The 24,606-nt window shown below is 46.8% G+C and overlaps 1 protein-coding gene across 1 annotated transcript; it reads right to left on the bottom strand.

Annotated features, from left to right (window-relative positions):
* Positions 1-363: 363 nt before the first annotated feature.
* Positions 364-23,751, bottom strand: LOC144158107 (uncharacterized). Its single transcript, XM_077688760.1, has 5 exons — positions 23,743-23,751; positions 22,689-22,815; positions 22,170-22,220; positions 14,269-14,400; positions 364-11,394 (listed from the first exon to the last, which is right to left on the bottom strand). Exons 1-5 carry the CDS (start codon positions 23,749-23,751, stop codon positions 10,598-10,600), a joined length of 1,116 nt encoding a protein of 371 aa, XP_077544886.1. The 3' UTR covers positions 364-10,597.
* Between the last annotated feature and the right edge of the window lie 855 nt (positions 23,752-24,606).

Genomic DNA, 24,606 nt, shown 5'->3' with positions numbered 1-24,606 from the left:
CATCTCACATATAACAATGCCCAGCTGGTGGGCTGGTGCAAAACAGTGTCAAGGGTGGACAAAATAGGCAAGTAATTTTTTTTTCTTCTGCAAATTCTGAAAATTATTTGGGGGTTCCCGAATTATGCAAGGACACAAGTTATGCATGTAAGCATGGTATAGTATAAACAGGCTCCTAGCCAACCTGTTGTCAGAGCCAGCGAACAGAGGTGGCGTTTGCACTGCTCAGATTATAGAATGTCCCAAACATGCATTTCGTCAGTTTTATGGGACTGGTTCGAGCTGCATTCCCAGCTGTAACAACCTGGGACTCTGGACACCTTTGCATCGTGGGTACGAAATGCGACATTGATTCAGTTTAGGTGAAGTGAGGTAACAAAAGCATTTATTGTCTTCTTACGTAGCTCCACAAATGAATGCAAATTCGGAGAGCAAACTTCCACCACAGGCACGATTAACTCTGGTGGCCGTGGTACAAAACTCCTACTCAACAAAGAACAAGGCAACACCAACAAACACAAAGTAGCAAAATTTGCAAAAAACAAACGGTGCTAGTATGCGCAGCAATACAATAATAATGTACATGGAAAAATAGGTTCAAAATTAAGAGAGAAACTACACTGGTAACAAAATGCACTGTTGTTGGCAATATCAGCAATTCTTCAAAGCAATTAATTGCAGAAGAAAAAAAAAACACCCGCAGAACAGAACATCCAAGTCGCCAAATACCTCGGCTTGGTGCGATATCCAAAAATTGCATATCTGAGCCACATGGCTGATACTCACGATAACTGCATTTTCAATATCAACGCAAGATAAAGGATAAATATGTGATAGTGTATCTTTGGTACACTGCTGATATAATACATGGACTGTTCCATGTCACCCCAGGATGATTTCACACTTCAAGCTGCAATTTAATTTGTGGTTTTCTAAATACTAAATAAGCGCAACGTATCGCCATACATGGGCAATGTGCCATTTGACCTAGGTAAGTTCGCAATCTCTCGTTAAAACACGCTTCTGCAGGAATTAAAGATTCACCAGTATTTAAAGCGTAGACGAAGCTCTCCCGCTTCCACGAGTAGCTTGGGAAATGCCATCTCATTTAGTTGAAAATCTCATTTCGCGAACACTCAATGAGCGTGCAAATGGACCACAATTGAACCCTTCTCAGGTAACTGAAAAACTCGCACCCCTATATTCACTGGCCGTTTGCTCTTTCACCAGAAACACCCTGAAATATACCAGCTTTGATAAAATATAACAAGCACAAAAATATTTTTAGGGTTTTAAACTTGGATACCATGAAAATGGCAACTTCATCATCATTGTTCAGATGTTTAACAAACTGAATTGAGTTGAATCATTAGGGCTTTTTGTCTGTGTGAAACAAGTGAGTTTTGACATGATAAAAACTCTGTGGTGAGGACCCTGACGCAAGAGGTGCAGCACTTATTAAATTATCGTCCATTTTTAAAATGTATGATACATTAAAAATGTGTTTTTAATGCCAATACTTTTTTTTTGGAAATCATACGCGACAGCCACACAAACTTGGAAAATACATGTATACCTTCACTTCTCCCAGCCCGTATTTTTGATTCTGTCCAGCCCGACTAACTGTATACTGCACTGTGTCAGCACTTCCATTATGAGACACATTCTAAGCAGCCATCATATCTGCAGCACACCACCAAAAACTATTTTCACTGTTGCTGCTCATTGATGCATTCGGGGCAGCAAGGTGAAGCCGCATGTGTTGAGACTTCACAAAAATGCTCAGAAGGGCTGTCTCCAGCCAAGTCGTGTTTCAACACAAAAAACAAGATTGAACAACGTGTCTCTCACTAAACAGTTCACCCAGCAGCTGTAACTACTTCTCCTGTTGTAACACGTCTTCTGTAGAAGACATAATGGCCACTCTGCTGTCATTCGCGTGAATAGCAGGCATGAAGATCAGGAGTTTTAAATCCAGTTGCAGCGGCAAGACCGCAGTGGTGGGCCATGTTGTATGTTGCTATGCCTTCTCAGCAGATAATGGCTCACATATGGATGAACACCTCAGTCTTTGACAAGTCCTCTCTCTAATAAGACCTGCAGTAGCCTGAGAGCACTTGTTGGTTTCCGAACCCACCGCTTAAAGTTTCCACGGTGCTTTGCAGACTTCATGTTTGATCTTCCCCAATAAATGTACATGAATTGTTCCTACTGGAGAACAAGGGAAACAACCCTTGATTGGTTCGGATTACAGTGCCACAGCGGGCCCCCTTCGCATCCTCGAGTATGTCTCCGCTGCCTCAGTGACACAAGTGACGCAATAGTGAGCCCTTATAAATGCGAAAGCACTAAACTGCCAACTGAGTGAGAGAACTGACAGGCCGTGGAACAACTTCATAGCACGAGGCATTCCACAGCATGCACTAGTGAGGAGTGGCCATTTATGCCAGTACACCACAGTGATGGTCACAACTACGCCAATTGTTAGTATCACCTGGCCCAAATCAGTCTGGTATTAACTGGCCCAATCATTAGAACCAGCTGGCCAAAGTAGCTCTGGTATCAACTGGACAAATTTTTGCGCTGCGGGATAAGGGAGCGAAGGAGCGCAGCCAAGGAGCCCAAAGAGGAGAAGCTCGATCCCCCACTGTCGTCAACAAGCAGCAGCAGCAGCACAGGGGCCAGATCGAAGCCCTTACAAAGCACCAAGGCCGAAGTGAATCATGCAGCAAAGCACCACAAGCAGCAAGAGGACTGGCAACACCGGGTGGAAGCAAGCCGTCTCGGGCATTCTAACCGACAACACAACCCGGAAGAAGTGCTTAGGTGTCCTTGGACTTCTTTAGCTTGTGCAGACAGAGGACGTGCCAGCAATGTTTGCAATCGCTGCACACAGTTGGGGCGGCCAAGAGAGTGAGAGAGAACGAAGAAAGAAAAATCACAGCCCACCTGGCTGCGCCACACTGTATAGAATGTTGCCGCACCACTCACTTCTGTCCTTTCCCCTTGCAATCATCTCACAGTTTTTATGCCTTTGGGCAACCTTTCCGAACGTTCGTCCCTCCTCCTCACAGCTGCCCAGAACCTTCTCCAACTTTCGGGAATTCCACTCCAGGGCACGCTCTCACATTTTTTATGATCCGCCTTTATTGTTGAATGCCCTCCATGTTCAAGTGTACATCATTAGAGAATGAGAGGAAGCAGGAAGACGCAAGGGCGTCCCGATGGCGCTGACTCCGGGCCCGCTGTTGTTCGCAACGCTTGGAACATGGGCTCCCACAACGGTGTGGATGTCAGTCCAGCCTCCCCGCCCATGTTGTTGGCACACATGGAAACATGGGCTTGCAAGGGACATGTCTGTGTTATGAGGATCCGAGACTCCGTTCCAAGATAGGCACAATTGATGGATTGATTGAAGGAATTAACGTGCCGATGCAATGCAGGCGATGAGGCGCGCCGTAGTGGAGGGCTCCGGATTAATTTTGACCACGGGGGATGTTTTTAACGTGCGCCGAAATCTTGCACACATGGGCATTCTTCCTTTTCACCTCCATAAGAAAAGCGGCCACCGCGACCGGTAATCAAACCCGCGCCTTCGTGCAAGATAGTCACGAGAGCCTGGCACTTCCAGTGATGTAAAAAGTGAATGAAACAGGTTGATATGCTGCAACCCCACCTGTAAACGAACTTACAAGATACTACTTTTATTTACTGAAAGAATCCGCAGAATTGAGCTAAGAGAACTTTTTACTACAAAAGAAATTGCAGGTCTTAAAGAAAAAGGGGGGGAGGGGGGGGCTCAATCCAGGGGCGTCCAAAGCGCACTATTCCACCCCTGGGGTACTGAGGATGAACAGCAGTGCTCTTTCAACAGTTGCATAAAAGAACAGGAGGAGGGCTCCAAGAAGAGCAGCAGATGGCCATGCTGGGTCTGCGCAGGAAGTGGTGAGCTTGCGCCCACAAGGGAACGGAATTTCGCTACAGGGACACGTGTGCACTCTGCCAATCAAGCGTCCCCGCATCCTCTTCCTTTGCCTCTTTTCGTTCTCTGAGGCCAATCAACTTTGCTAGGCCTATTTTGGGGGATAAAAGGTACACATTTTGTTGAGCAAAAGGACACGGCAAGCCCCCATGCCCCCGCATGCCTCACAGGCAGGCATCTACAGGAATGTGCACTGCAGCAGCAGCATGCATTCCTGTGGGCACAGTCAAGAGCAAAAGTTTGTGAACCCCGAAGGCAACAATTTGGGGTTACCTATTTCTCTACCACGATAGCCCCGCATATTTCGCGCAGTTTTACGGTAACTTAGTAATTACACATCTCACATGCCTACCACAGTTTGTGGGCTGCTACTGAAAGAGAAAAAACCTAAAATTTCCATTTTCATGGCCTGTGAACTTTTGCTCTTCACTGTACATGCTACTTTATGGGTGTGTATCACCTGGAATAGCAGCAGCAACTGTAGGGTACATGCTGCTGCTGTCTTGCATTTCAATGCAACCGGTCTTGCAGCGCAAACCGGTCCCTGCAGCCTGACGTACAAGGAATGCTTTTTTTCCCAGTGGATACCAGTTGATGACGTTGCACCTCAAAGAGACGATAGGGCTGACGTGCTAAGCTTCAAGGTGCCATGAAGACAGACTGCCAGGTTGGTTCACTCAAGAGACTGCCTTGCACCAGTACTAACGATGCCAATTTCACCACTAACTTCAAACACATTAACAATACTGCAGATGAAGCGGGGGCCAGCCACTTTCCGGAGATTTCTCTCTGGAGTCACAGAAACCCGTTAGTGCGAATGGTGGTTATTGGCCTAAGCCACCATCAAGAAACATGCCTGGGCAATTGATCTGATTGATTATGGGGTAGCAATGAGGTGCGCCGCGGTGGAGGGCTCCGGATTAATTTTGAAGGCTGGGCGATTGTGGTGGGGCCTCCAGTTCTGTTTGCTCAAAACACCTGAATGTCAGCGTGCAGTTAGCTCTCACAACTATGCGCTTATTGCTGGCCCGCAATACGGCACTCTAATGTGAAATTTCAGTTTTTTAACATTTCCTGACTTTTTTTTGGTTAATTTAACCAGGGGGCGCAAATACGAATCGAATAATACCTCTGCAAATTACATGATTTGCGAATCGAATATCCACTATTCGATTTTTCGAATAGTTGAGTAGATTTTCCGAATGTGCCTAACTGTGTGAAAGCGAGAGATGTTGGTACACGCTAACACGCTGCTGCTACACCATCTGCTCTGCAAGTTTCATCGAAATCGTGCTTTTGACGAGGGCGCCTTGCAGAGGCCGTGAATTTCACCCCGCTGCATAGAATAATTTGCAATTGCATCGACAAAATCTTTCCTTCACACTGTCGACTCTGGCCAGCATTTTTAATCCTGCAACCGGATATTCACATGCTAGGGCAGCTCCTGGTAAAGATGCTTTGACAGCACCTCCATTAATTTAAAATGAAAGTTCTGGTTTTTTTTTTTTTAATGCAGTTGGGGTATGTTCATTGCATGATTTTGTTTCGTTAGACCACAGGAAATAGAGCAGGCTCGTGGACGGTGAGTGTAGTGTGGGCTTTCCTTTCGCAACTTATCGTCCATGCTTCATGCTTTCCACGTGCTTCCGAAGAAGTGCCTCCTCATGGTCTGCGATTGTTGTGCTGTGTTCTCACGTTATGTCGTTAATGCCAGCAAAGTGCTCGCTTTGGAGTTACGAGGCGCTGTCTAGTCGTGGCTGATGATTGCAGTACAATGCGTAATGGCCCTATCCGGATTGCTGAAGTACCGCCTCATAGTGGTTTGGCAACTGGACTGCTGAGAATGAGAGTTGAAAAGCGCAATCTGCGGTGTGAAACAAACCTTCAGCACTCGCAAACATGCAAAGTAGCTTCTGTGTTCGCACAAAAACCTATAAAAAATTGATGCCTGTAAAAAAAAATTTATTTCCGATATTCGATTCGATATTCAGCTTTGTTTTCCGAATTCAATTCGATATTCGATTTAAAAGTAGCTATTTAGTATTCGCACACTCCTAAATGTAACGTCTTTCATGGCTGGAATGTAGCTGAGTCAGTTACCAAACACTAGTTCTTTCAAACGCAACAAAGTTGTATTCCATCTCCATGCCCCCTTAAGCTTAGCATTGGGTGCCAAGCAAAGCAATGCACACTCATTGCAAGTCGAACTGCGAGTAACGGTTGACGACGTTACACCTCGAAGTGTGAAATTAGGCCCAACACTGTGCTATCACGCACCAATATCGCATCCTTCCTCTCCTGTGCATCATCCCCTGTTAGGGGTGTGCGAATACTCGAATACGAATCGAATAGTACCTCCACGAATATTTCGATTTGCGAATCGAATATCCACTTTTTCGAATAGTCGAGTGGAGTTGCCGAACTTCCCTGGCTTTGTGAAAGCGAGAGATGTCGGTGCACGCTAGCGCACTGCTGCTACACCGTCTACTCGGCAAGTTTCATCCTAATCGCGTTTTCGACGAGCGCACCTTGCACAGGCCGTACATTTTATCCCGCTGCACGAAGTCACCTGCGATTGCGTTGATTACATCTTTTTTTCGAGCTGTCAACTCTGGCCGCCATTATGAAACGTGCAACTGGATGTTTACGTTAGGGCAGCTTCCGATAAAGACCGCCGTTGTTTCGACAGTGCTTCCGCTAATTTAAAATGGAAAGCGGTTCTGGCTGTTTTTAATGCAGTTTGTGTATGGTTACTGCGCGTTTACTTGTTTTTTAGACCACAGTGGATAGCGCAGGCTTGTCCACGGCGACTGTAGTGCGAGCTTTCCTTCTGCTACACATTATTCACGCTTCACCCTACGTATGTGTTTCCGAAGAAGTGCCTTATTGTGGTCCATGATTGCTTTTGCGTCCTATTGTTCATGCCTACAAAGTGCTCGCTCCTCAGTTACGAGGCTCTGAATAGTCGTTGCCTATGATTGCAGTACAGCAACTCCAGTGCAAGCCCCCCCCCTCCCTTCCCTTTTTTTTTTTCAAATGTGTATTGCGCTCGCTCCGGATTCCTGGAGAAGTGTGTTCTCCAGGTTGAAAAAGAATGTCATGTCTCTCGAACATGTGAAGTAGCTTCTGCTTTTGCACAAAAACCTATAAAAAGTTGAGACCTGTAAAAAAAATTGATATTCGATTCGATAATCGGCTTTTTTTCCCAAATTCGATTCAATATTCGATTTGAAAGTCACTATTCGGCATTCGCACAACCCTATCCTTGGTGCAAAAGAGTTAAAAATTGGAAAATACCAGAGGCTTTGGAAATGCAGCTTCATAAATAAGGCGATGGACAAGTGGGCAAGGCCAAGTGGACGAGTTTAAGCGAAATCACCCGAGGTAGCCAGATAGTGCTTCTACACTAAAATATAAACGCCTAGGACTTGGTGTATTTGATCCGTGCCATCACTTTTTTTTTTTTTTTGCCGAGCTATCATCTACGATATATTAGATATCACCGTTTGACCTCTTTACCTAGCCCACAGATTTGAAACATGTTCAATGCAGGCAGCCTACTTTTGCTTTGACATCCATGCTGCTTAATGCGAAAGCATTAAATTGATTGATCGTAGGGTTTAACACACCGAAGCTACGCCTGGGATAAGAGGTACGCTGTAGTGGAGGGCTTGTCCCGATTAGTTTTAACCGCCTGGGAATTTTCAACAGGCGCCAAAATCCCAACATACAGCTGTTTTCGTTTTTTCACCTCCGCCTGAAAGGCAGCCCCCACAGCTGGGACTGAATCCGCAATGTCCTCATGCTCAGCAGCGCAACGCCTTGGCCACTGAGCAACCGCTAAGGTGGGTGAAAGCATTAAACGGCTTACCCAGTAAAAAAGCTGGTACAAAGCCATGATGCAGTTCCACCCTAAATGTCTGAGAAGCATTCCACGGCGCGAGCTTTAACTCCGCATCAGCGAGTTAATTGAAGCCAGTACACTGCAGAGGAAGTGAGGGAGTGAACGAACAAACGTGCGAACAGACAGGCGGCAAAGTTCACCGTCGTGGTAAACTCTCCCATTACATGGCACAGCAGGAATGAGCAGAGGTGTAATGCATTGGAGACAAACAGAAGCCTTTAGAAAGAGTTTAAGCGGAAGCAATCGCAGATCAAAGCGTCTCAAGCACTGAGAGAACGAAGCCCTTCAACAACACAAGGTGGAGAAAGAGCTTCTCAGGCGCTCCAGTTGAACCCAGTGCTTTTGCATCCTCAAACCACAAGAAGTGGTTAGGTGCTCTGGTAGTCATTTTGTTGAACTCATGTTCACTAATGCGTGTTTGTGTTCTTTCAAAGCCACAGAGTTTAAGAGAGCGTGGGGGTTTGCTTCAAATACATGCTGTGCGCGTCTTTTTGAACCCCTGATAAGCAACCCAACAGCCTAATTGCTGCATAGTGTCAATGATATGTCTTGATTACCAGAAGCAACAATATGCGGGATGGGCATGAGCTTTTGTGATAGTAGTCGTTTATCGACTGGGTGTGGCAGAGTTAATTACAAAACTGATGGTTACCTTGGTCACTTGTGACATAGTGCAGTGTGACCGCTTATAACGTATGTCATGGGAGTCGCAAAAAACCACACTATAAGCGGTACCACACTATAACCAAAACATGCGCGAATCCAACCACACCGCAACCTAGCACTCAAGTCATCCTATGTTTATCATCACTCAAACGCACAGGAATAAAAAACAAAGGCACGGTGTTTATTTAGTTTTTTTTTTTTTTTACATCAGCCGCTGCTGCAGGGTCTTACACATTGCAAGCGCGGTCTTACAAACAGCGAGCACGGCTTTAACTTCCGTTGTGTTTGTGTTTTGAAGGACCATGGCTGCGTTTTTAGCATCTACGAACAGATGCCACGGGAAAATGTGATAACGCCAGCGGGATTTTTTTTACCCCACCTTGTGTTCATGATGCCGAAGGCAGTTTGCTTGTGGTGGAAATCTTCGTCTTCATGCGGCTTGCTATCTGCAGATGTTCGGAAAGAAAAAGGGCGGTGGCTCATCTGCACAACGTTCTAAAGCGTGAACTGCATGGAGCAATTTCTTCTCGCAAAAACGTGCAATGCACGCCATTGACGTCGGTGCATATACATCTGGCATGGTGTGTATGGTGAAGAAGCGTCAACATGGCATCGGCCCTGGCCTGAAGTGGTGCAGGCAGTTCCAGCGGCCGCTTCCAACCGCTCGCCAAAATGCCACAAGAAGCGCAAGCGAAGATGCTCATGCAAGAAAAGAGCTGATAATCTAGGCAAAAAGCGGAATATAAAATGCCATACATGTTGCCTGTGAAAGCGCCCACCAAAAAATACCACGGTGGTAAGCCTAAACAATCTCTGGGGCAGCCAGCCGACTGCTCGGAGCGCTTCAAATCTTCCGCCATTAGGTGCGCGTCTCCCCATTGGTGGGAGTCGTCAGGCTCCTCCCACTGCACGTGAAGAAACTGCCGCGAGCGCAGAATCGTCGACACAAGCGTGAAAAAACGCACGCGCAACGCCGACGTGCACGAATCGTGCGAAAACGAGCCATGAGGTTCATGCAACTTGCCATGTGTGGACGGGGTCATTATCTTTTGAGGTGCGTCAAGCAAGGACGGTTGTGGTTCTTTTTTGTTTGTCGAAGTTAGAGGAGAGCAAGGGGTGAGCGCTGCGTCAGATGGCCAATTTCATCCTTTTCTATTTCTTTTGCTATCCTAAAACGATCCCGCAGCTGCGCTGGTCGATCAGCAGACCCGCCGAAAAACCGCACTATACACGGTATTGTGCTTCAGCCAACCGCATTCTAAGCGGTATACTTATGCATTGAGTTTTATGAGAGGCAAACTGGTAGTCACAAAAGCCTGTGTTACATCCGGTCCCGCACTATAAGCGGTTACGTTATAAATGGTCTACACTTGAGCTTTTTATCGGTGCTTACAGTAACTGTTTGATAGCAGCAAAACACAACTGAAACCATAGTGATTAGCTGTGGTGTATTGTTTGCACGCTGCAGTTGGTACTTGTCTTTTCTTTTTTTCCCGAAGAACCGTTGGTTTAACAGAACTTGCCAGATATGCTTAGTTCAGGTTTTCAGGAGCCTATTATTCTTTTCAGAGGAGCTCCTCGACACCCTCCACCAATCTCCTTTTGTCTTTCATTATTGGCAATATCGCAAGCAGAGCCAGATGGAGAGATCTGTGAAGGGATAGGAAAATTTGGAGCAGGTAATGGATGTGGAAGATGCAGTATGGGAGAACAAGAGGGACTGTGGCTCTTCAGTGGACATAGACGACCTGGTTCGATAAATTGCACGGGGCTGCCTCGCCAGTTTTCAGCATTTCTCTGCCTCATTACACGAGTTGCTGTTGCCAATAACAGTGTACTTATCTTGTCTCTCTCGTCTACTGACATAGAACAGCTTGCCTGTAAACTACAGAAGCCAGCACCAAGCAAAACTTTCGCAAACACGCAAGCTTTGCCTGCACAACATAGAAGCGACCCTAACGCCTGAAATTCTAACAGCCTGTTGGAGTGACTCAACACGCAAAGTGTCGTCATTTTTCAGAACGTACGACAGGCAAAACGAACGCTCAGCTGTGGGTACGTTCCATGTGCCGCAGCAGGTTGCACCTCTGAGTGAACGCCTTCGGGCAGGCCGTGCAGGCGTACGGCTTCTCCCCGGTATGCATCCGCATGTGGCGCACCAGAACGTCCTTCTGCGAGAAGCAGCACGCGCAGACGTCGCACTGGAACGGCCTCTCCCGCGTGTGCACGCGGTGGTGCCTGATCAGGTGCGCCTTGTAAATGAACGACGACTGGCAGATGTCGCACCGGAAGGGCCGCTCGCCCGTGTGCAGACGGCTGTGCCGCACCAAGTTGTTCTTCTCCTTGAAGGTGCTCGGGCAGACGTTGCAGCTGAAGCGCCGCTTGCTCGCGTGCGTGCGGATGTGCACTATCACGTTACACTTCTTGTTCGACGAGTACGGACACAGGTGGCAGTAGAAGACCTGCTTCCCGCACCCGTTGCTCGTAAAGGCCGGCGAAACGTCGGCCGTGCTGTTGTGAATGGTTGCGTACCTGGCACTGCCGCCACTCGGCGGGCTTCGGTGCGTGCGAGTGTGGACTATCACGTTGCACTTGCGGTTGGACGTGTACGGGCACAGGTGGCAGAGGAAAAGCTGCTTGCCGTCGCGGTTAGTGATAACGGCTGGCGAAATCTCAACAGCGTTGGCGATGGCCGCGTAACTGTCATTACCGCTAAGGTCGCAGTCGTCCTCAACCGATGCCCCGTCTTCTTCGGTGTCCAGACTGGCACTGCTGGTGCCGTGGGCTTCGCTGAGACTTGTGTTTGGCCCTTCGTTCCTGCAGTGGCTGTACTCTTCCAGACCTGTTGGAAGGAACAAGGTTTTCGGTGAGAAAAAGCTTGCACGAACAAACCCACCAATTCTTCCAAAAATTACATTACTCCATAGGCTTTTCTTTAGCCACATTTATTAACCGGGGAAACTTTAACAGTAAAATACACTCAAACAATGGCTGAAACATCAAAATGTTTCAGGCACAGGTGTGCAAATTCTTGAAAATTTCAAATACTTCGCAAATAGTGTTTGCTGCACGATTAGATTTGCAGAGGAGTTTTACCATTCGAAGTATCCGAAGTTTTTGAGTATTCAATATTTACAAAAATTCGTCATTCCTTCGTAAAGAAAGTTAAGAGAAGCGCGAAAGCTAAAAATGTGTCCAACCTTCGCTGAAAGTACCTCCAGTCGATTGTCAAATCTTCAAAAACAAAAAATCACAAACAACTAACGAACGCATGCAACGATGTTTCGAGCGCTAAGCAAATGCATCTACGAACGATCTAAACGTACATGGTTTATGAGATAAAGGTCCTTCATGATCGATGCGTGTACTGTCTTATATAAAAGCGTTCCTTTTTCGCGATGTTCAAGCAACTGTTTTGACACAGTGGTAGCTTGGTCTCACGCACACGCTGATTTTCCAAAGATCTTATCAGAGCTTTTCGGTTGAGCAACCAGTCTATGTGGAACTGCGTTAGTTTTGCGACAGAACTATGTCTCACTAAAAAAGCGTTCGCTTTTTTAGTCACTAACATTGGCTCTGCCACATGGCATGCAAACCTCCAAAGCTACTGAACTTGCCCCTTTGGGTTGGCTTTTCCGCGCCGCACCGAAGCTGTGCAACAAAGTTTCACTCGTGTGAGCCTTGCCTGAGAAAGCTGCACGTTAATCCTGGTGTATGTCAACTGAGACAGAATGCTACGTGTGCAAAACTCATAAACTGAAAATAAGTTTCCTCTCAATAAAGTCACGTGAGCAAGGATTGAAGAGCTATTACTTGTTGGCAGTGCCATTAATTTGGTACGCACTAGCCTAATTTCCGCACCCCCTTCTTGAAGCCCTAAATTTGCAAAAAAAAGTGCGCAAATTTGTGAGTAAATATGGCACTTGTAGCCAAAATCCTCAACAGCTTGCAAATGTCACTCAGCCAAGGCTTCTACATCCCAGCACTTTACATAACATTACAGGCTCTTAGAACATTTCCAGTAGATGGCACTTCCTCAGCAAGAGATTCCGTGAAAAGCTCCGGCGATTGGTGTCTTTAATAATGTCAAACCACCGGATTTCTTCCAGCGGACTATCCAAAATTTCAAAATTTCAAATAGAGGTTGGGCTTCACCACAAGGAGTGGGCACCACGCGTGCTAGCATTTTCTTTCAAACCTGACAAATTGTTCCAAGCAAATCAATTTTAGATGCGACTGTATCTCATTCACTCGCCTTGTCCCTCCATACGGCGTTGTCCGTCCACACCCCTCCCCCTACACTATAAAAAAAAAATAATAGTTAGCGGCGCCCGGTTTCGATCCCACGACCCTGTGGGCGGAACGCAAGGTACATGGTGCTCTTCCCACTGCGCCACAAAACCAAGACAGAATCAAATGCTACGAACGCGCCTTATATCCTTGACTCATTCAAACTACGTCAAGAAGCTGCTGATACAACGCATGATGGGGCAATGATTAACACTTGCAATAAAAGAAAAGAAGCTCCCACTTACAGCAACAATGATGGAGTAAAGGTCGTTGCGACAGCGAAGCCCCAAGCATACCACTTAGAGAGATTGACCAAGATTGGCCAATAAAACATAATAATCATACGCGTTCCCGACACGTTTCACGCGATTTCAGAATCAATCCAACGGAAACACCGAGTGAACCCCACGATGCGTCGCATCTACACAGGGTTCCCCTTGCGGGGAGGTGGGTGCAATTTTTTTTCAGGACGGGTTTCCAAAATGTTTACCTGCAAAATGTACAATCTAAATTTTTTCTACTACTGGTGGCTTGTTATACACAACTTACTTTTTTTCCCTTCGACGCCTGGACAAAAATTTTGAATTTGATAATTTTTGTCCAACCATTGTTTATCAAAATGTCATTAACTGGAGTCGTTGCAAAGAGCATTGAATCATCTGCATTTTAGGTCATTGCAATATGAGCCTAACCAATATTGCCGCATGGAGCTTATTAGAGAAATGAGCTGGCCAGACACTCGACTTGCAAAAGGCGCAGTCCCCCAAAGTGGGCATGTGCCATGGTTGTGCGGCTATCCGTCGAGGAAGAAGAAGACGCTCTGGTGGACTAGCGTGTGCACGAGCTGAAAGACCTAGCTGCCTGTCCGAATTTGCCTTCCTAATTATCTGCCAATAGAGACACATTCGTTTACTACTTGTGAATAAGCGTTTTCCCTGCTCCGCAACAATATTCTTAGCACAAAAAAAATGTTTTGTTAGACCCCTAAAAATCGATCAATTTCCCGCGGCAACGAACGAGTTAACCCTTTGAGGGTTTTTGGCGTACGCGTACTGCAGCGGTTTTCCGTCCCGCAAGGTCTTTGTCGTACGGGTACGATTTCGAGCATCCGTTTGAAATTTCACGCCATATTAACGATGCATGCTCCCGCAAAGCCGCAAAGAGGTGGTACTGCAAATAGGAAAAGACAGATAAATTGGCGAAGGGACAAGATAAGGAAATCTGAGGGCAAGGAATACATTCAGACACTGCAAAACACAAGCAGTCTATGGGAGAGGCATTTGACCTGCAGTGGAGACTGGCTGACAGGGATGATGGTCATAATGGGGCTTTGACGAAATTTCAACGGTGCGAGAGGCCCGAAGCTCTACAGGGTCTCGAACGGCCCGAAGCGGAAGCCTCGCACAGCAGCTTTCGAACTGCTCACCAGTAGCTTGGCTTGGCCCTCCCGTCGGATGAGACGCCAGGGGTGCTGCGGCTCCAATCCATGGCACTACGCATTCGGGGCCAGCCCCCGTTTCCTGCTCCGTCCACGGCTCCGCTTTGCACCCAACCAAAGCTGCGAGTGGTTTAATAAGGTGTCGTGTCAGTGCAGCAGAGGTTATGCTCCGAGAAAGTTTTCTCAAGGTCACAAACAAACACTCTGCAATGTCATCTTAATAAAATAGAAAGCACAGAACTGCAACAGTTCGTTTCTTTAGTGGGGAGGGATTGGCAGAGGCACTTTAAGGGAAAGCCTTCTTCTCAAAGCACCATTTCGACACATCCCTAATGGCAGCCTGATTACGAAAGCCGATTGCCTAACCTACACAGTAGCACACTTGCCTTGTAAACGTCCTTCCAACCAACAATTGGGAATATGTAATGTAAAAGGTGGCCAGATTGAAGTCAACAGTTGCTGGTTAAAGCTGCTTCCACACTCACAAATTTCCCACAATGCACAATTTACCCCAACCAACTGCTGGATTCGCCCACAATTGACAAAAATCTGTGTGACTTCTGGGTACAATAAAACCCTTTTGCTTTGTTTTTTTGCCACCAGTCTCACGGCCAATGTGTTCTAAAAAGTGAATACTGTGACCTGCAAACCTCACTGGTGCTTTTCTGCAGTACTTCCATGTTATTAAGGGAGGTGCAGCATTTCCATTTTTCTAATTTCATATTTCTAATTTCATAATTCTAGTTTCTAGTTCTAGTTGTGTGCAAAGCAAATATTTCCTGTGGAATTCACCAACAAGATTTGCAGCGTGTCGCCCCTAGAAACTTGCATGAGCCTAGCATGCGCAGATTTGCAGGACGCGTCTTTCAAGGCGCCCTAAAGGATCATGTACGTTCGCCAAGGCAAGCAGACAGCTGTTGCCAACACTGAGCTACTGCAACAGACTGCTGCCAGCCTGCTTTTCGGACTATTTTCCTGATTTTCACTATCACGCACGTTACATCCAAGTAACGAACCATCATCAATTTATCAAGAACAGAAACTTTTTGGCATCAGTTTGTGTTGACTGTTGGCTACATAAACACGGCATCGAAATGCAAACACACCAGAGCCGAGGTGAGAGTCCATTCCACTCAATCTCAACTCAAATTCAGTTCTCAAGGCGTGACGTACAAATTACACCTATCAACAGCAAAACAGAAGTGAAGAAGCACAACCAAAAAACTTAACAACTCTCAATGCTTGTTACATGTGCCTCGTTAATCATTGCACTGTGTCACACAGTTTTCCACTGCAAACAACTACATAACCGCTAGCCCAACAATCAGCATTGGTACACATTCAACTGTAACGAAAAATCAGTCAAGCCAGCCTTCCATTCTTAAAAAAAAAAAAAAAGAAGAAGCAGCAGCAGCCTAGCAAAAAAAAATTCAATTCTGGAGGCCCCGCAAGCCAAAGTTACACTTCGACTATGAGGCGTGCCATAGTGGGAAGCTACAGACTAATCTATGCTGCCTGGGCATCGTTAACATGCGTCAAAGTTTCGTCAAATGGGTGTGTTCGTTTTTCACTTCGATCAGGCTTAGATGAAGTTGCCTCTTTGTTTTGCACTTTCCTGGTCTGTTCTTTTGCTTGCAATTCTAGTTGTACTCAGTAGTACATTGCGCCATTAGCCCAGCACCTTTGTCTAGTTTTGCATTTCCCTCGCAGCAACAAATTCCCCAGCAACAAAGCACAGTTCTTGGTAGTTTAAGCAACTGCGACACCACCGTGCGTTATGATACGTTTAGAGCTTTTCAAGTGCAGTCAATAGCTGAGACATGTACAACAGAGCCAAAAATTCAGTGCAGTGTAAACAAACTCGGATTCTGGGAAACTATAACATGACTGCACAGCAGATGAAAAACGTAAGCAATCTTGAAATCCATTCAAACAAACATGCCCTTTGCGGGGAATTCTAATGCACTCAGGTGTTCCACAAGTTCGAAAAATGTGCCACAGTGAACACTGCTGAACATGCCTAGAACATGAACAAGTGTACTATTTGAGCAGTTCCTTCAAAAGGGTAGGACCACGGTAATCTTCACAGTGCAGACTTGTATCCTGAAATAAATGCGAGGCATTTTGTTATTAAGCGAGATTGTGACAGGACACTGAACAACTCATGCTGGTAAGCATAAGAAACCACACTACCAATTAATTGTTTCATTACCTTTCAGAGTGAGTTTGTACATTTTAGCGAGTTCACAAGCAAGAAAACGATTAGAAAGCAGCAAATTAAAAAATCATCGCCAAAGCGCACATTTTTCGTAAAGCCCTTCGCAAGCAGCAATCAAGACGCATTACAACTGGCCTTCAGGAACAGTTTTCCAAAGCATCAACAACGCCTGCGGATCATTGCTGTCTGCCATCTGCAATGCTGCTAGCCCTCTTACTGAAGATAACTTTTCACATGCACAAATCGTTATTTGGCTTCAGTACTCCGAGCAAGTATTAACATTGCTGGTCATCCTTGCACCACAAGCATTTTACGACGCATACGCAACATAGGACACCAAGAGTCGAACCTAGATGCTCTTTACAAAAATGTCTGAGCCTTCTTCTCCAGGCGCAGCAGACGAAGGAGCGCCATCTTCCACAGGCTTCCAAGTTCTTGAGGTGCCCAAGTGTAGGGGGCTGCAGTCAATGAAATTATTTAAAAAATTAATGGGGTGCGCCTCGTAGTCCAGCTACAGGTGGACTACGAGGTGCACCGTAGTGGAGGGCTCCGGATTGACCTGGACCACCTGGTGGGGCGGACCTTTGACGTGCACCGAAATCTCGACACACGGGTGTCTTCCACTCGTCACTATCCACCTGAAACTGACTTTCACCCCCACTACAAAGTAGGGCACATTGACCCCCCATCGCCACCTCAGTGAATGCACCCCCCGTTCGAAGAAAACACAAAATTGACCATCTTTAGACACCTTCTCCTTCAATTTCAATGCCCTTCAGTCGGCAACGTTTGTGCTCTGAGACATTTTTACGTTATTCATCTTCCTCAGGGGACTTGCGAGCATTGTGAAAGCTTCGGAAAAAGATTCTGAGCCTGGGTCACGGTGTAAGATATACTATTAGGTGAGGACACAGCTTGGAAAACAAACGTGTACTCGTCGTTTTAATAAAGTCACCAAACTGATGCCGCTGGGACCGTTGACGGCAGCGCACTCCAGAGGCAGAGAAAAGAAGCTGTCCGAGCGCCGGCTACTCAGAGGTGTTCGGATCTTTTCGGCTCCTTGTCGGGCCTTCTCGGCAGCTTCTGTAACCGGTCATCTGCTCGCTGCGGCTTGACCGCTCCGCCGGCCGGTGGTGCAGACGATAATTTAAAGAAAGCCGTGCGAAAGCCTCTGCGCTCTGCCCAGTGTTTCAACGTGTTCTAGGCATGGGTTTTGATTCGGTAACAATCAAAAGAAGGTATAAAACACTAAACCGAAGGGAATGTGTGCCGCGGTAGTCGTTGAGCACTCACACAACTGGGATTTTTCTAGCGCAAGGAAAAACTGGGGTGCAAATGCTTTATTGAGGACGTACTGCAACGACTGGCAAGAAAACGTGCTATTATTTAACGTTCCCTGCGATCCTAAATGAATGAATGCGTGCTGTGCGGCCATCCCCAGCAGAAAATGATATGCTACTTGCAGTCAGCATTTCTCTGAGAATGCGGTTGCGCGAAAGGGTACTTTTCGGAGCTTGGAGGGGAAGTACTACTGAATGTCAAAGAGGTGCGCGCTCGCAAACGATGTAGTGCTACCGATTTTACCATTGGCTACAGCCCCCAGCTACTCAGTACAAGCAGTGGCAAAAAAAGAAAGCGTCCGCTGCTGGAACGCCCAACATACAAGGAAAGTAGCCCAGTTTCTGAAATGGATTAAACTAGCGGCGAGTATCTTCGTCGTAAATGATGTCCCACAACTGGGGTAAGTTCACGCACGAAAGAGCGGAGATGAATCGACGCCAAACTCACTGCCGGTGTACAATGTTCAGAGGAGCTGCGCGCGTGTCAAAAATAACTTAGGACGCCCAAACTCTCGCAGCTGTTTTAAACAATCGAACAAATTACGCTTTACGATAGCGTTGTGTGAGCTGATAGGGTGAGCCCACACAAGCAACGTTGTTATGCACGCATGCCGCTGGTGCCTGCGAGTTTCCTTGCTTCAGACAGTCGTTGTTCAAGCCACCTGAAGCCTGGGACGCTGCGAAGCTTAGTTAGGAGTTCTGCCACCAGATGTCCTTTCAATCAAAGGTCTAAGTGCGGCGCCATGGTGCCACCAACTCTATTTGACACATTTTTAGGCTGCTGTGTCCACACCTAAAAATGTATCTTACACCGTGGCCTGAGTGAAGTATTTAACTCCTCAAAACTAGAAAAAAAAAATCTTTTCGTGCACACTGACATTAGGAGGCTCACTGCTTTTAATTTTGGGCTGCCTTTTTTCTTATTCTTGTCCAAATGCTAAAGAAAATGTTATGCATATGTGCTCCATGCGGTTTTCTCACTGTCATAAAAATACCGTTATAAAAATGCTTCCAAAGCACTCCTTTCATAGTTTCTCATGCATTGTGCTGACAACGCTTGAACAGTCACAAAAAACAACACACCATATGATCAATCAATCAATCAACCCTTAGGTACTAGCCATGTATACATGCCTCACCGTGTTGCTAGAAAAATAAAGGGGGGGGGGGGGCAATACGCACCCCCATTGACATAAGCTTAGATCAAACAAGTTTGTAGAGAGAAAAATATCAGTGAGCTGCGGATGCTTCGGTGGTTAACTATTTTTTTTTTTCCTTAGCAAGTTCAAGTATCGAAACCAAGTTCAAACTGCATAAATTAGGGCCAATCATAAACTGGGCAGCTTAGATCCCCACACACGCTCTGTTGTCAGTCTGTAGCGTGTTTAGGGTAGTTCACTGCAGCCACCTTTTTTACTTTTGTAATTTGACTTGGGTACATGGTGTGCTACCGCCCACAGAATGCCGCAGCTTCAACTGTCTTCGGTGAGCTGTTAGCATCACTGAGGGTGCCTGTGTCAAGCGACAGTTTGGGTCAAGCTCAGACTGAATTACCACAAAGATATGCGTACATTCTTTCAAGGCCTTGTTAAGTGGCGTCTCCCATCATGCACACACGAAACCAATTTTATGCTCACACTCAGTGCACTTAGATGAGAATAAAGTAATACACACAAACGCCTCCTATCCCCAAGTTCCCCAAAAGTTGAATGGTTGCACCGTGTGGCTGTTCACTACCCAGAGCATGCACTGCACAAAGCACCCACACATCGTTGCAAAATTACTTTACGATTACAAAAGTGCCACCATGAGAGGTCAGAGCCGCATGCTGCTAGGACGGCGACAGCAATGCATGTCTGCAAACGAGAGAAAATCGGGAAGGCAGTCATTTATGAGCCATAGAACAGCCACCCACACGTACAGTCACAAATGAAATGCGAACACAAAGATATGAACCAGAACATGCAAAACTGAAAATACTGCTCAGGAAGGTGCAATAATGGACAGACACATTTCCAAACTTTGGTGCTGTAATTAAGCCACGTGTCAATTTCACTTGCACAGAAGGAAATGGTGCCCTTTGTGTGCTCTGGTTCACCTTTTCGTGTCCGCATTTCATTTTTCCCGTACACACAGGCAACCTCAGCCGCTGTGCTGCACTTGTATTGGCCCTGTTACCGGCAGCCCTCCACACTTCATTAGAAGGGACGGGGTCGATCTTCCGCCACACGCAGATGCCACTGCACGGCTGCTGCTGGTTGCGCTGATCAAGAAAGCCTTGTGGTCAGTGCTTTTTCCGTCCCCCTCTGCTGATACACTCGCTCCTGCTTCAGAGACAGCCAGACACGCACTTATCTCTGAGAGCCTTATCGGCAGAGAGGTCGTATGGAGTGGGCAGCAGCCCTATCACGCCGGCCCTAAAACTCTCTCAGATAACTGCCTATCTGGCCCCCCTCGGACAACGGGTAGTAATTCTCTGCCTGCCTTGGGTTCCTCCATGCCCCAACAGTTTGCATTTTGCGACAGCCTCGGCCTCCTTTCTTTGTCTGTGCAAATTATGAAGGTCTGATTTCGGGGACGATGCTTTTATTTGGCATGACCCTTTGACAATAATACAGACATACAAATAGAACTTTTTTTACAGTGAACCTGTAGATAGCAACCCACCGCCACTGCCTGATGTTTGCCCGCCTACGCCCCATGTCGACGTGAAAAAAGTTTCTTCTCCAGCTTCGCCCAATGCTCTGTAGCTCCCAGTCTAGGAACATTGAAAAAAAGAAATCCTGCTGAAATTGGCCACTAAGGCGACTCCAACATTACGCCAAGCTTTATCCCCTTTTCATGATTACGTATTTCACAGTGGGGTTGTGCCTATTCTGGAATTCCCGTCCCCTGTCAATCCATTGGCTTGATGGGGAGGGAAATCAAAATGGACAACCTCCTGTTTATTGCCCCTTAGAACAGTATGCTCAATCACAGGTTATGGACAAACGTTTTTTTTTTTTTCTCGTGTACTTGGACTATGTATATATATACATGCATCAATTGACGTAAAACACAACAAAGCTTTGCTCCTCCTTAGCCTTCACAGAGTGACCGGGCTGATGAATTTTTTTGTTCCAAAATACTTTTTGCAATAGTAGATCCAGATCCTTACTATATGCTGACATTTACAACAAAATGCCTGCCTCACATTGACCCTGAACAGAGCTTGGCAAACAATACTTTCCAATTGTACTTCTACACTCCGCGCTATTTCACGCATCATTCCAAAGGAACTGCCACGACGGCTGTAGCTACAGCTTTCAATGGCAGCGCTCGATTCTGCAAACAGTCGCTTGAACATCAGCCCTCAAAGGCCAGAGGTCACGTTACAAACTTCAACTGCGTGATGACCTGCGTGCTCTCATGCAATCTTTTAAATCAAAGTTTGAATAAATATAAAACCTCGCACACGAGGGACCTACGAAATTTGTTGCAAGCCCAGTATCTTTTCACTAAGTCATCCCCCATTCGGGAAATTTGTACTCTACGCAAAAACAAAGTTTTTTGGCCCAGCAGTTGCATTCACAAGCAAGAGACACCAAAGTGGTCCGAGGAAGATGGTCTCTATTGGAAAGCTGTCAAGTGCACATGGCACAGACATCACCTTGCACCAAACCACAGCGGCGATGACGCATGCACTGTACGCAGAACAAAGTAAAGCGGTCTTGTGCTGTGCCCACTCAGCGTGCCTCCAAAGGTTCCACTCTACGCCGCTTTGTCGACGCACTCGTTAGGTCCGCAAGGCTAAATCTGGAGGATTGCTAGCATGGTTAAGATGCACACCCTGCGTGTGGATAAGCAATAGGGCAATAGCAACCGTGAAAATGAATATTTCGAATGCTGAAATAGTGTAAAAACCCATTAAAAACCAGTAGCATCAATACCGTAGTCAGTGCAGTGGTTACGAATGGCAGTTTCTCGTCTGCTACCGATTACACATGGAATTAAGCTCAAGACTTTCTCTGAACAATCATTATGTAGAAACAGTAAATAGTTATCATCTCCACCTCCTCTAGGTTCCTTTTTCTGTCCGTCTGCTTTCGTATACCAAACAGCAGAATCAAGAAGAGGGAAAAAAAGAAAAACTTGCAATGAATGGACAAGTTACGCTCTGACAAACTCGCACTTCAGTCTCTCTTTCACGCAGTGCTGGGAAGCTAGAAACCTGGGAACGCAGAAGTTAGGAAAACAAGCACAGCGGCCAAGTGACACGCAATATTTCCAAGCAACGCGTGCATTGAATCCCCAAGAAACGCCACTGACAGCTGGTCCACACTGGAACTAACTTGAAATGAGCTGTTCCCAGCAGGTGCCACGTGAAATCAGCCGGAAACCACCTGCATGTTTTCAAGCGAAACCACGTGAACTTCCTGGCTGTCGGCACCGGCTTGCAATTCCAAGCACATCTACACGCGCAAACATTTACGAACATTTTCCTGAGGTCAGTTTGTTTCATGAATTATCGCCCTGTAACTCGTTTTGTTTTCCTTTACATCGCGCTGCCGGTGGAACGGCGGTACAAGCAGCGGAATCGGCCACACTTCTTTGCGAGCTATCTGCCCGTGCTGCGCGTGGTACCGACTTCTCCCTCCATTGCTTAATTGCCACAAATGTGAATAGTGAAACTGGGAGTGGTGGAGTAGCGGCCTCGCGTGGTTTTGCGTGTTCCAAGATCACAACGATGCGTGCAAAACGGGAGCTCTAGCAGCTGCCATTTGGCGACCTCTGTTTCTCGAGCGCGATCACTGTGAAAAGTTCTCGCCCATGCGCGGTCACAGTAAAATACGTCGAGGCATGCAACTGACCGTTCGTGGCACGCGTTGTCCCGACGAAACTGACGAAAAGTCGCACCGAGCGGAGGTAGCTAGCCGGGCAATCGGGGCGGCTGGCCGATCTGATAAAAACGCTGCCGGAAAGGGCGGCGAACAGGCACTATCTTCGCCATCTCTGCGAAGTCGGCCGTAAACAGACGGCGGTTCACCCGAGGCTAGCGCGAGATAAGCCATCGACGGAAAGCTTGCGGCAGGAGAGCAGCCTGCAATGTGGGCGCGTAGACCGAAGAGTTCCGTCCGCGCGGCCCGTACAGCAAGCATAGACCGCACCATCGCCGTCGTGGAGTCTGGATAAGCTCCGCCCAGACAACACACATTAATCTGACGTCACAGTCACTTTTGATGGCGTAATGCCTTTAAAACGCGCGGCTTCTTTAAACTGTTTTTCTAAAAATTGCGCGGCCATAACTAAGAAAGATTCGTTTTCTTCTTTTTTTTCCGTGAACAAACAGCGACTGAGATGGGTAGGGCAGAAAAACGCAGTCCGAACTACCGAAGGACCCTGAAAGACGGCAGCTCTGGCTTCCAGGTGTCAACTGTTAGCGAGCGTCGTGTTCGGTTTACACGTGCGCGGCTGTACTCCCCACAACAAGAGAAAACTTCCGGCCGAAATGTCGCTCCCGTGGAGTACGTGTGGCGGAGGCTCGCGCCAGCCACGACCACGATCAACTAGACAGAACAAAGCCGCGCCTTAGTCCCAAAACGGTCGCTCTTTGAGCTGCACACGTACACAAGTGCAGGAGATCGTGGGTGTGATCAATTATTCCAATATGTGGTCTCGAGCTACCAGCCCCTCAAGACGTGAAACGAAGATTTTAAAAAGATAGATGTGAAACACAGCATATAATACAGGCTTGAACGGGCATGCATGTAATGATATCGTTCTACTTTACTTTTCCGTTAAACGGGTTGTTTTTAAGTCACTCGATCGTCAGGTGCACGATAGCCTAAAAGGTGCCATATTTAAACACCCTACCTGATTAGGGTTGTACTCATTACTAGATTTTGTCTAAGGAAGTCAGGGTACCTGCAACATTACTGGAAAAAACAGGCTGTTCTGAAAACAGGACGGGGCAGCTCATTATTCTCGCTCGAGTTTTCTAGTCTATCAGGGACAATTCGCCGCAGTTGTTCAGTGGCCAAGGCGTTCGTTCCTGCTGGGACATCCCCGCTGCAGTGGCTGCTTTTCCGATGGGGGCGAAAACGTCATCGTGCGTCGAGAGTCTGGCACACCCCAGGCGGCCAGCATTAATCCGGAGCACTCAACCACAGCGCGCCTCATTGCCCAGGTGGAGCTTCAGTGCGTTCCATTCTCAGAATTTGAAAGCATCATGGCAGGCTAAGCTGGGAGACGTCTCGATGGAACGTCCAACCACCAGACTCAGTTCTACCTCGTCCCCATCTAGAGAAATGTCTCAGAAATGCCAGCAAAAGCAGCACCAAGGTTCTGCGCCCCCCTAAAAGAAAGAGCTACAGATGTCCCCGAAATTTCTCAAAATGAAATCCTGGACAAAAGTTGACTTGCTTTTAACTACACACACTATATACTGCTCCCAAAGGCAGTTCATCAGCAAGGTGCCGTAACATCACTTCCTGCCAACAGATGGAGCACGGCTTCGTTCAGAACGTTTACCAACTTTTCAAGAAGTACACCTCCCGATTCTCTCCAGCAATGCAAAAATTTGGGGCACTCAAAAGTATTTCACTCAGAGCAAAGCCCCAAAACAAGTGCCCAAATTTTTGTCGAGATCAATTTTTAATTTAGAAGTTAATCGAACACATTTGATCAATTCTCAGATGATTGAGCAGATCTGTTCACTAGTGGCATAAACCATAGGGGGTCAGGAAGGATCCTGACCACCCCAATTGGGCGGAGTATTTCTTGGAACAA

This window comes from Haemaphysalis longicornis, unplaced genomic scaffold (assembly GCF_048455015.1).
Source record: "Haemaphysalis longicornis isolate Haplotype H1 unplaced genomic scaffold, Haemaphysalis longicornis Haplotype H1 scaffold_10, whole genome shotgun sequence".
Lineage (NCBI taxonomy): Eukaryota > Metazoa > Arthropoda > Arachnida > Ixodida > Ixodidae > Haemaphysalis > Haemaphysalis longicornis.
Note: the sequence above shows the minus strand (reverse complement) of the source record. Positions and strands in the feature narration are given on the sequence as shown.